Source organism: Phasianus colchicus, chromosome 6, assembly GCF_987193195.1.
Source record: "Phasianus colchicus chromosome 6, bPhaCol1.hap1.1, whole genome shotgun sequence".
Taxonomy (NCBI): domain Eukaryota; kingdom Metazoa; phylum Chordata; class Aves; order Galliformes; family Phasianidae; genus Phasianus; species Phasianus colchicus.
In genome coordinates, this window is record NC_143441.1 from 35,982,737 (window position 1) to 35,996,398 (window position 13,662).

Sequence of the window (13,662 nt, forward strand, 5' to 3'; positions counted from 1 at the left end):
AGAAGCATATACTGATATTTCACAAAGTACTTTTGTTTTCATAATTACCATCATCATAAATTTCATCATTATGACAATGGGAAATTACATTTCCTCAAAAAGCAAATCATTGCAAATTCTAAGTCTTCAGTATTTTGTACAACTACTGAGCTTCTGAACAACACTCAGATACAGATCTGAAAAATTGGACAAGTCAGTTCACATAGCCATCCTCATAGAAGTAGCTGAAAGTCTCATTAAGTCCCAGGGGCAATCTGCTATCAGGTCTCTTCCAACAAGCAGAAACATTTTAGGTTTTAAGTACAGGGATTGCAAAATATTGTGTTTATTGATAATATTCTGAATTATAGAAACTGAAGTCAAGTTATATGAATTAGCCCCAAATTTAGTTTTCTTTATTTGCTGACTGGCTAAATCAATCATAGTATGACATTAAATTTGCATATTAACGTTTTTCTAGTAGGTATAGGCTATACTCAGTCATACAAACTTGTAAGACCAATGCTAATGAGCCCACCTGGTACATACAGATTTCTGTATGTATCACTATTGTGATACTAAGCATAATCTAAAACTGGATTACTAAAATGAAACAAATAGAGCATGCACAGTTGTGAGTAAGGGAAGCTACATTATCTGTTACAGACTACAGTCCACACATGGCTCCAGCTAACATCAGGCAGTCCTGGTGTACCTCCATCTGTAAAACAACCAGCAATACTCACCTCTCTCTTGGGGGCATTTGGAAGGACTATGCTTGTAAAGCGCTTATGCACTAAGCAGTACCATCATTTTTACATCACATCAGCAAGGCAGGGATAAAGCATGGCAACCAGCTATGGCATCAAGCCATTTATCACATCAGCAAAAGCAGTGATCAACTCCTGAAAGTTTAAATTATGTTTCATTTAAAACAGTCAGTGCTTACAGATCAAGACTTTTCATTTATGAATTGCAGGTATGCTTTTCTGAGCTATTTCCAATTTGCCACACATTTTAACAACAAAGAATTGAACAAGTGCACTCTTACCTCAACGTCCTTTTTGAGTTTCTCAAGGAACATCTTTTTGTTATTTTCATCAATATGAATCTTTTGGCCATCGTTAATAAAATCGTTGTCTTTGAATGTTGGCAGCTCTTTGGCCTAAAATAAACAAAAATTACTGTAAGAGTCAGAACACAAATAGAAGTGCAGTGCAGTCGATGGTTCAGAATGGGTTCAGAGCAAAAGCTTCTCCAGCCCCACCAGGAGTTGAACCCTCAAACCTCCCAAAATGTGGAAGGCTCTCAAAGGCCCAAAAGAGGGCATTAGTGAGCTGTCACAGCTGAAAGCCCCACCACTTCTGCAGTGCGAGCATCTACGCTTCTGCTGCATGCAGCTGCTCACAACTGCAAGCAGAAATTCTCTTCCCTTGTTTACCCATGCTGAGAGAGCCTAGAAGGTATACATTCTCTGGGAATGCAGTAAATTTAACTAAGACAAAATATCAAATTCAATACTTCATTTGCATCTAACCTTCAAGTCCATGCTTCTTCCAAGATATCATTTGTCAAAGTGACAGTAAGTGAAGCTGAGACACAATCTATACCTCATAATGAAGTGCTATTGCATCAGAGCTTATAGATCAAGCCAGACTGGATTACACTTTACATAGCAACTGTAAATGTTTGTAAGTGCCTAATACCAAATAATTGTTTATAAAATATCAAGTGAACATGAATTATGCAATGCTGCTTAGAAGTGGTGAATGCCAGAGAAGACTCTGCCTTTTAAATACATAATTAAATATTCTTGATATTGGAGCATTAGTTGATTATCTTCACCTTTAACTCTCCCATGAAGTGATTTGCAACAGCATTACAGAAAGCCAGAAGCTCTCACATGACCACTGCAGTAACCACTAGTTTTAGTATTGAGACCCTCAAATAGGCTGTTTTCAGAGGGCAATGACTGAAAACTTGCTTTAAAGAAACACCCAACCAAGAAAACAGATGACAGAATAGTTCCTTCAGGGTATTTGGTCAAGTGACCCAGAAGTAATCATAGCTTCTACAATCAGAGTCTTGAAATTATTTTGCCCATTCAGCCTTTCTCCCTGCCCTCATCTCTAATAAGCATTAGGGAAGAAAAGGCTTTGTTTACAAAGCAATGTCGCAGAACACCTGAGTGTTAATCCTCATTTGCAAGTCCTCCCACTAGGAATGAAAAGCAGCTAACATCAGCCCACTGGAATATCCTCCACCAGCATCAGCAGTAAGTACGTCACTTTACCAGAAACAGTACTTTTTATAAGTTTATTTTCTTTCTACAACACAGTAAGGAGAAGATCTCTGTATCTTCTGTTTCTTCTCTGAAACACACACACTGGAAGGCACAACATTAAAACACAAGTGTCACAGTAGATCCTGCAGTGCCTTCATGCATCTTCCCAACAGGTCCCTGCTGTTGGGCTGCACATGGCCAAAATGCTCAGCTCCCCAATTCTTCAAATTTATTTTCTTGGACTTGGAAATTAGGAATTGTTCCGGATCCCACAATGCTCCATTTGTTTAGAGAAGTAACTGTTATCACCTAGTTATTGCCCCCAACATTTCGATATGAATCCATGTTAAATTCATTGCATCCCAATACTTATGAACCTTGGAAAAAACTAAAGTCCAAGCCTTTTTGCTCTGAACCACTACCACGTTGCACCTAGAACACTGTGATGTATTAAGATACCCACTAGCGTTGCTCCAGAGGCTTTCTATCTATAAGTTCACATGAAAGGAAAGCCCTGCCTCTGGGCGCTGCTTCCTTGGGTGAGCTGTCCTTCCTTACAGATGCCACAGATGTTTCCTAAAGCCAGCAGTGATTTGGTTACTGCTGTATGACAGCATTGATTTTCTTTCTGACCTACCGAACAAGAGGTTTAGGACGAGAAGGAGCAGGGGGAATTTCAGATAAACATTCCTGTCACACACAAACAGCCCCTCAGAGGAGGGCAGGCTCTGCAGGGGCGGGCTGGGATGTGGGGATGCTGCCAAGGCCAGCGATGGAATCTGATGTGTGGGAGGTTCAAGAATGGAAGGATTTGGATGAATTCAGTGAGACTCAAACACTAATGAAAAGAATGCAGAAACCATGCTCCTTCACGGCTAGCACCAAAGTCACTAAAAAGTCCTCATCTTGAGTTATGTTTGCACCCCGCTGTCCCAGTTGTAGATGACACTAGGCAGTGGTTAAAGCAAAATAAGCCCATCAACACTGAAAAAACCCCTATCAATGCTGCATGAGATTGGGGGAGGCAAGGCAGAAGGATGTGCCTGAGGCTCAGACACAACATGTGGGTCCATGCGCAGGCCCTGCTGGGCCAGGCAGGAGCTACTTTCAATACAACTGAGCTAGCAATGCTGAGCACCCTCAGGCCTTAACTCCCTGCAGGTTTTGTCTGAGGGCACGTTTCCTCATCCAGATCCCACAGCAGTGAAGGCTTGGCAAACACAAGCATGAACTAAAAGCCAGCACTGATGCATGGAAACAAAAAGAGCAAGAAATAAAAGCAGCAGTTGCAATATAAGAAACTAGAGCTAAAAAGCTGCATGCTGGTGGTTGCTCTCACCACGTTACATGAATGATGCCCCCAGCCTATATTCCCTCTTCTACCTCTTTCCAGACAAAGCTTCTTGTGTCTTACCTTTGTTCTTATGTGCTAGACTGTATCACACCCCATATTCACTTGAAGCCGAACAGCCCTAGGACACTGTTGTAATCTCAAATATTATTAATGACAGCCAGCATTAATTGCAATTCTAGTGGCAATTTTACTGAAATTAAATGGCTTAGAATTTATTTGAGGATTTAGGAATTAAAACCTATGACGTATACAACCAGGAGTGGCTCTAGTAGTTACTTAACATTCATAATGTATGTGTTCATATTGAAAAATTCGAATATGGACATTTTATACTGATGCACTGAAATAAATAGAAAGCAAACCACGTTGTGGCAGTCTGAAACACTATCTGAATGAAAAAATTGAGACTTTGCTTTAATGAAATAATTGATATGATTAATTTTTAATGAAGTCTCAAATATTTCCAATGAAGGAAAATCCTTGTTGGAAAAAGATTCTCCCAGAATGTAATTCATTATAATGAACATATTACTATCATTAAAGAACTAAATATTTTAAGAGCTGCACAGGAGATGAACATCTAACTACTTCCACTAAATTAATAATAGATTTTCTTTCTGAACCACTTCCATCATTTTTAATCCCCTACTTAAAGATGCAAGAAAGGCACAGTAGTTTTACAAATATGGAGGATCTATTTATCTATTTACACACTTCAGGTTCACATTCTGAAGTTTGTCATGGTTACAGACAACTTTAATGATAAGAAGATTTCACTGTCTTTGAGAGGGCTGAATGTCTTTGAGAGGGCTGAAGAGCAATGAAGTTTTTTTTTTTGTTTTGTTTTTATTGACTACGATGACAGGATACACAAAGCCAGATTGAAAAACTAAAATTACTGCGAAGAATCAGAGGTGAAATTTCATTTCCATATGGACATGGATATAGTTTTTGCAGATGTCTTATGTATCTCAATTCAGCATGCTATCCTAATTTGTTAAAATGAAAAACTAGTATATATTTTTTTTCAAAGCGATGTTTTGCATTATGACCTAGTATAACAATCATGGGCTGGTATTAATGCTGACATTTTGGAAAAAGCTTGATAAAACAGTTGTAGGACAGTTAAGTTTGAGAATAATTCTTGTACTGAAGAAGGGAAAAAACAAAACCCAAACCAAAAAACTAACTTCACAACCTGTACAATATCTGCCAAGAATTCAGTTCTGCATCCTAGGCTTCTTTTCTTAGTGACTGCCTTGCATTCACTTTTTCCTTTTTTTTTCTTCTTTTTTCAATTAAAAAAGTGATGTTAAACTCACACGTGGAAAGCAGCGTTTTTAAAAGAAGGATATTATGAATTTACTTGCAATAGTTTGGCACAGATGGTTTTGAACTGAGTCAGAAGTTTGAAGGCACCAGATCCACAGAAGAAAGAATAACTAGAATCTCCTTTGGAATTCTGGAGATGGAGGCTGCTCTCCTCCACTGGTTATGGAAGCCGAGTCCAAGCCTCTCCTGTACAATCTGCCCTGTCCTGGGCAGGCATTTCTAACCAAACAAGGCCCTACTGCAGTGTTTGGCATAAGGGGATTGTAAGTGGCAATGAAAATAAAGGTGCAACCTCAAAAATGGGGTTTGAGAGAGAATGCTGAAAAGGTTTTAGGAAGTACAAGAGGGATTTTTGTAGGACAAAAGATTGTGCAAGAAAGTGTAGATGGATTAAGAGTTCAAGCATGTACAAAAGTAGTAGCTATAAACTTGTGATCAGGAAAATGTGTCCAGAATTATCCCTAGAGTGAATATTCTCCTACAAAATGAACATGAAACATAAAATACAAGACCAAGATTCTCTTAAAGAAAAAAATAATCGCTTTAACACAGAGAATACAGACTTTTAAACAAAACCAAACCAAAAACCCACCAATCAACAGGAGAATAGTGATTTGCTTAAAAACAGTCATGGGTTAGTGTCATATGAAGGCTAAGTGTTGAAACAGGAATCTGAACTCTGAATATTTATTGTTATGCAGTGCATTGCATAATGCACTGTGATGATTTGAAAGTTATGGAAAGTTATGATCTCTGCATATGTCAACTTGAGATTTATTTCGCAGAGAAACAGAAGTCATGCTTCATATCTGTTGCGTGCAACTGGCAAACAAGCAAGTTGAAATCATTAAAAGAAATAAGTAAAAAATGCATTTTTAAAATAGCAGGAAAAAATTCTAAGCTTTGGGGATGAGCTGCCTTGAATCAAATTTTACCTACTTCAAGACTGCGTAAACTTGTTGCAAAGGTCTTGTATTTACTGTCTTTTTATGTATTTATGTTTATTTATGAAAAATCACGTCACAGAGACAGTAACAGAACCCATTTGACATTAACTGAAAGACATAATTATCATTCTATGAAATTCTACAAGAAAGATGAAATCTGATAGGTTTCACATCACCTAGGTTTTATTTGCTTCTTGAAATTTCTGAGTTGTTCACTCACTAGCAACATCCTAAAGTTCTTTATAACTACAAGTACTCCCAGCTGGAACTGCTAATTTGATGTCATACTGAAAGCACAGCATAATTATGAGCAGACAGACCACCAGGGGAGTTCTGCATTATCCTTGTTTCACTTAAGAGGGCAAAATTGTCCAAGGAATGAATAGAAAATGCCCACTATTAATGTTTCTTTTTTTTTAAGACAGAACTAAAGACTAAAAAAAATAAAGGAGCAGCTGTCAGAACTTGACAACTGTTGAAACATACTGTTCTTCTTAAATTCAAGACATCTGTAAGTGCATGTTATGATATTTGTTGCCAAGAAAGTGATGACTTTATTATTAAAAATATCACTTATAATGCAAATGAGAAGAATTGTGTGCTAAGGTGAAATCTAAGGGATGGAGCTTGTCTCCACACTGATTACCATAAAACACTGAAATGACAGTTTCAGAGCTTATCATCAATATGTTAGGATATTAAACAGTTGAAAACAGTCAAATGGAAGATAAACTGAGAATAAGACAGAAAGTAACATTCAGACATTTTAAGAGTCATCCAGCCAGCTTTTCTTCCTAAAACCTTAAACTTGAATTCTTCATATCTCTTCTATACTACCAAACTAAAATAGAAAAATACTTTTTTCCCCCCTGATTTCTTATTTTATAGTCCAATAAATCTTTTCTGCATAATTGATTGGTTCTTCTTTATTAACTAAGTAACGAAGAGTATTTTGATAGGAAAATGTGTCAAGAAAATTACTATTTTATCCAGGTATGTCATTTCAGAGTAATTTATTTAAAATTTGCAACCTTCATTAGGAAGTGACTGAAAGATTCACTTTACTGTTTTCTGGATTCCGCAGCTGTAAAGGAAGTCAATATACTATGCCTGACATTCTGAAAACCATTTGATTACTTTGAATACTGGCATTTGAAATTAAACATGAATTACTTAAAAGCTTATTAAAACCTACAGCATGGCCAGACATTTTTAACCTTATATTTTAGCACCAAAAGATTACTGCCTTTTATTACTTTTCTGTTTTTCATATATGAATAGCAGTGGGTATCCCTACAATAAGTAATTAATTAATGTTGCTGTTAATTGGGATTCTGTTATTAATAGTGTCATTGCAGGGTGATATTAATAAATTGATGTTTTAATTTGCCCCTGGCTAAACGTTAGCTAATAAGTTACAACACCAGACAGGTATCTGAGATTTTTTTCTTTTGTTCAGTTACTCAGAACTATTTTTTCGAACTTATTAGATTTCAACACAATTCTCAAGGTCCCCAGTCCAGTGACACACATGCAGAAATACATCTCATGATAGCAGTATTTCGCACAGCTCATATCACTTCAAAAACCAAACCTTCTTTGTCTATTCATACACAAACATTCAAGCTTAAAAACAGTTCTTTAAAAACATGTGGAGTAGTTTATGTAAGGAAATTAATTCCTATTGCAGGACAGATTAAGATCACAATGATCTGAACCCAGAGTTCCAAATACCTACAATGAAGATGCTTGTGTATACTTCTGACCCTTTCCAGACCAAAAGACAGATTTCAAAATGTATACAGAAAGCATGTAATAAGCAAAATACTATTTTTTCCTTGCCAGATTCTCAAAGAGCTTGTACAATGTTGTTCCTTCTATGAAGCTAGCATTCTACTCAATTCATTCTCCTGCTTAGAAATGTTTGTTCAGAGCAGTAGCTTATCACCTCTTTGCTGAACTATGAGTAGTAAGAGTCTATTCTAACAGCCAGAGACTGCATACAGCTCAATAGGCTTCATGTAGTTCTGTCTCCAAGAAATCAAATGCATTTGAAAAGAATATGATGTGTGAAACTTAGAAGATCAGAAGGAGAATCTGGGGGAGCAATTTTGATATAGCTTTTGATATGCAAAATGAAAGAGGAGACTCCAGACATTCAGAAGTTGATAGGAATTTTGTCATTGGTCTCGCTGAAGTTAAAATTTCATGTTTTATACATAGATAATAATTTCTTATAAACGACTTTGTTACAGATGAGCTATAATCAGTTTCAATAAGAATTTTGCCATGGACTTGCATGAGAACAGAATTTAGTGATTCTTTCAGGTTCTCGCTTGTTATACAGTAATTAGATATATAGTAACTAACTATATATCATCAGTGTATCATGATTTATCTAATTATGATTCTGAGACATATTCCTAAAACTCCTCAAAAACATAAGCACCAAATATCTGCATAGTATCATCTCTTGTAGAGCTAAATGTGTAATATTAATAATATTTACATTATTATTCCAAGCATTAATATTGTAATCTGATGCAGTCACATCCAAGTAATTTGCCCTCATTTCTATCAGATAATTTCAGCATTACCAGCAGAGGCTTCCAATGACACTGGGTATCACCTGTAAGAAACCTGAAGAGCTAATTCTGAAAACACTAGAGTTGTGCTACTAAACAAGACCAAAAACAGACCACAAGAAAAGAATGAAGACCACTCAAGAAATGATCTTCAGGACCCAAAACAGAAAAGGAGAGCTAATGCAGATTACTGCAATGGCAACTGACATTTGTGACATCTGAGTTGCATACTGCTGGAAGAATTGTAAGTGTTCAGCCACGCCTTAAGAGGAAGTGGAAAAACTTAGCACACAGAGTGTTTCTTGCAGCTAGAAATGCATCACTGACAGCTACTGTATGCCCATTACTGCTTACTGCAGCTGTGCAATTCACAGAAGAGTTAAAGATGCTGGTATGGCATGACTAATGCTTAGGATAAAAACAAGTGATTGGAATGGAATTTTGGGACAAAACAAAGTGAAGTCTTTAAAGCAAATTGCTGAATGATCTTATGCAACAGCATAATTCAGAAGAATTATGGAAAACTTAGGAAAACTAGTGTCACAAGTTCCCAGACTGCTCAAAAGTTTGGAAATCTAAGAAGTCTTACAGAATGGAGACTATGTTTCACTTTCAATTACCTGCAGAATCTTCAGACAAACCTCAAGTGCCACTGTATTTCACTGGAACCTCAAAGAACATTTTGAGAATGTTCAATTTTCCAAATGAACTCAAGTTGCAGATGGAGAAAAACAAAGTGACCAACTTCCCTTTAGAGCAAAGTTCCAGCTGTAGAATTTGAAGGAGACTACTCACTCTCATTACACCTATGTATGTTCATGCCTGTCAGCTGTTGGCTTGTTTGAACAAACTTTACATAACCAATGGTTATCACAATTCGAGGTTTGGTTCATTTTTACATTTACAATAGGAGTAGTGCCCCATCACATGGTTCCATAAATCTGTGTCCATAAATCTTTATATTAAAGAGCAAGAAAAAGAAGATGAAGAAGCAGGAAGAGAATGAAGTTCCTGATGTTTTCCTACCACAGGGCAGGCCCTGAAGAAACTAAGAAGAGAAGAGAAAAAAGGAAAAGGAGGAGGCGGACGAGTGGCTCACTTACCTCTGGAATTTCAACACCATTGCAAACCAACAGTCAAAGGTCTGCAGTAAATATAGGAAAGATAAAGGACGGAATAAGGTAGAACTCAAGAGGGAGAATATGACAGAAAACAAAGAAAAGGGGCAGAACAGCACTGATTATGCTTGTCCTGACACTAACTAGCAGTTTAGATAACTGAAAAGTAAACAGAAATGCACCATACCTTTTCTTTGTCACTGGCTTCTCGAGCCACAGTAGAGCCCTGAAACAGAAAAAATGGATCTAAAAATGTGCATATGTCAGAAACTAATTTGAAAACTTTACGATTACAGGTCAAAAAGTGGATGAACTGCATCCTTTGAAATTAAGAAGGCGATACAGGAGGTAGAATGTCTTAAACTTCTGCCATCTCTTGAAGAAGATCTATCATGTGAGAAGAAAGATGGATTAAATCCTCAAATGCTCTGTATCTATTGTCTCTGTGACTGATGGGGGTTTATTCCTCACGTCTCATCCTAATTCTGTGACAACCTTGTAAGTTCGTATGGCTTGGCAGACTTCTGACATTTCTGTGCCAATTTGGATGTATAGCTGTGGGATAGCCTACTCTATATATCTTGGGCACACATAATACACATTTAAAAAGGATGTCACACAATATAGGTACATACAAATATTTAAAAAAAAGATCACAAAGTACAAACAAGAACAGTGTACCTCACAGCAACATGAAGTCAAAAGAAGAGATGAGATCAACAGTGGATTCAAAAGATTTACAGTGTTTACCAATGGCATAATGGGTATTATAAGATACTTTTTTTTTAATGACTGAGACTTGTATGTAACGTGGTGCTTTCTGAATAAGCTGGAGGTGACCAAAAAATGGCTGTATATATTTCTTTACAAATTTCTTGAAGCAGGACCACAACTTTAGGTACCCAGAGTTTATCAGGTAACAGCACTGCAATAAATAGTAGCCATAATTATGCCTTCATTACAGTAACATGGTAAGCATTGGATACTGAAAGATTGGTACATCAACTCTTTCTTGTTGGAAGGGTAAAGAAGTGCTCAAGTGGGTTTACACTACTTTAAAGAATGTGAGAATTCACAACTACACATTTTTATATCATATTTTGTTGTCTGCAGAGAAAACTTAGAAAGAACAGAGAGAAAAGACAAATGAACAGCAGACCTGCAGTATTATGTATAGTCCAGAAAGCAGAGATTTCATTTCATTATATCTTTAGCTGATAAAGAACTCCAACAAAAGTCTATGGTATTTTAGTTTACTGATTTACTTATAGCATATTCTGTGCTCTACCCACCTTCAGAACTATTGGGTCTGGACAACGGTCAGCAGAAAACCAAATAAGGAAAAAAAGATTTGCAATAGTAAAAATTTTGGAGGTTGTGAAGTTTAACACTGAGGTAATCTTAAGAAAAAGTCTCAGTGGACAGGAAAATACCTTTGAAATCCTATGCTGATCTGTAGTGGAGACTTTTGTCTAAGCTGGTGTCAGAAATACCTACAAAAAATGGAGTCTGAACCTGTAACTGCAGATGCTGTATCAATGAAATTAAGAAAAAAACTCCTTATAACCTTGGCAGCATCATTATGCATATGCTGGGGGGCAGTAATTTTCAAGAATAATATGACATTGATGCTGAATTTAAATTGCAAGGAAAGTTTATCTTTAAGGCAATTTTGCCTAGCTGGACAAACTGAACAGTGTACAGAAGCATTCACAGAGGTAAGCAGCAGCAAGTGCAGTGCTGCTTAGACCAATGGTAAGAATGTATTATATGCCACTTGGTTTTTGGTACTGTGCTTTCATCCCATTTTTTAATGCATATGGTCATTATGATGCTCTAAAATATATGTAGTTCTCTCAAATTTTTGGAAGTTACTCCTGACCCATTCAGGTATGAGATTGGTCACTCATTCTTAGTGGCACTTTTGGAGAAAATCCTCCAAAAAAAGGCAGCTTATGATTGAATAGGTGCTTTCTGCACTAGTCACATCATGCATCAAGTAGGATATTTCAAATGAAAAACAGCTAAAATCTGAGAGTAAATTCAAAGAAGAGCAAAAACAAAATTAAAAACATCTTTCTCCTGTAAGTTCTGACAAATACTAAAAATCATTAAATCAACAGTCAGAAAATCAGTTCTTACAGATGAGGTTCAGTCAAGTATATAACCAGTTTCTAGGTAAATTCCTAGGAATGGTTGCTGCAATATGTAGCATTACAAACCTCTTAATATAGAGCTGAATAAATATCTAAAAATAAGTATGCAGATGCACGTAGTGATTCAACACAGAAATTAAATGCATTAGAAAGAAGTAGGTTTCTAAGGGAGACTTTATGGAGGAAATAAAAACAATCCCTTATGTAGAAAGACCATGAATGTATTTCAGGCCTTTATTCCAAGTGCTGTATATTAAATATCAGCGAAATTACATTTTAGAACAAAACTAAAACACACCTTATGATAAGAACAGAAGAAATTCTGTATTTTAAGAGCAATTCTCTTTTTCTCAGAACTATTTTTAAAATGCAGAAGGAAATATGAAGCTTCTGTAGAAGCGATGTACTTTGTAGTAGCATTTTGTTGGTTTAAATAACGACATCATGTAGTTATTTTATATAAGTCCTCTACACAGTCTGCTGTGGCCTTCCATGATGTTGAGAAAAGCCTACAGTAAGCAGAATTTTTATTTTTCTTGTGTGAAGTGTTTCACCCTTAGCCATTAGTTATACATAACAAATATTTCTGGTAAAATCACTTCATTTTAAAATATGCACAACACAAAAATTTGTAGTTTCTATAAACTCATTTTTCAGCTTTTCTAAGTTAGATGCAGAAGTACACCAGCTCATCATGATTATTATATAACACAGGTTTAAATTCATTAAAATTTTGAGCAGTCTTCAATCAACAGCAGAATCTAGCATTTACATTAAAGATTTTCAGCTACTTTGTCAGTTATTTTATCTGCAGTTATTTCTCACCTTTAGATCATATTTTCTATAAACAGATAAACGATGGCTGAACACATTCCTTGTAACAATCATGTATATTTCAACTCCATCGACAGTGAGCCGGTACATGCCCAAAAACTGGGGAAGAAGCGTGTTCCCATGACACTCCACAATAAACTGCAGAAGCAAAAGAAAAAAACAAGAATGAGGATGGATATACAGGATATAAATCTGTATTTACACATTTTAAAAGACAAAACAACCAGACACAACACATCTACTTATCAAACATATATTTGGGTGGAGACAAACCTTTGAAAAATCACACCAAAACAAAGCCCTGCATTTAGGTTCAGTGTTTAAAAAATAAAACTGTGAACTGCTTATCTTGTAACTTCTACAGACGATGTCACTGGAAGTGCAGGCTCTGTGTGACAGATCAGTCCCCTTTTGTGGCCCAAAAGTGTACCTCATGTGTATTTGGTACTGGCGTCAAAAAAAAAACAGAAATAGTTTTTCAAATGTCACAATACTGTATTTTAGTTATCCCTTATTTAATCAGTTCCTCCATTCTCAACGTGAGGACCATTTATAGTGCTGTCACCAGCAAGGCATTATTTACTACCACCAACTGTCCCCCGGCACTTTGCTGCTCAGAGCTGAGCAGTGACGTACAAGGACCTTTTTTTAATTTAAGAACAATTTCATTTCCTTAAGGATGCCATGTTACATTACAAACATGCTATCGAGCTTGGAAAGTTTCACCATGTGCACCTGAAGCCTGACTTTATTTATTTTTTTAAATTTAAATCATCTGCCTTTTAGACAACAGTTCAAAGTACTACTGAGTGACCATCAGAGGAAGCAGCAATCTAAGTACAGACTACATTGAAGATGAGAAGTATGAATGAATATTTATTCTTACAATAAAAATGTCCATACTGTATTAATACTAAAACCAACTTGAACATATTCACAGCAATTTTGTGGAATCAAGGAAAAGTTCAGCCACAGTGAGATAAAAAAGCCATCAACAGCTTTCCCTTTTCTGTTATTACCAAGTACCAAACAGACAAACTTGGAGAAAACTTAAAAATTCAAGCCCTTAATGG

General features: G+C 36.3%; 1 protein-coding gene across 2 annotated transcripts in view; it reads right to left on the bottom strand.

The window, feature by feature from the left end:
- Positions 1-13,662, bottom strand: part of PIP4K2A (phosphatidylinositol-5-phosphate 4-kinase type 2 alpha) — a 101,254-nt gene that overhangs the window by 7,034 nt on the left and 80,558 nt on the right. For both annotated transcript variants that reach the window (XM_090142936.1, XM_031614343.2), the window contains 3 exons: positions 12,581-12,727; positions 9,787-9,825; positions 1,031-1,144 (listed from right to left, as the gene is read on the bottom strand). In XM_090142936.1, the coding sequence (XP_089999062.1) occupies positions 1,031-1,144; positions 9,787-9,825; positions 12,581-12,727 (300 nt within the window). The remainder of the gene's footprint in view (positions 1-1,030; positions 1,145-9,786; positions 9,826-12,580; positions 12,728-13,662) is intronic.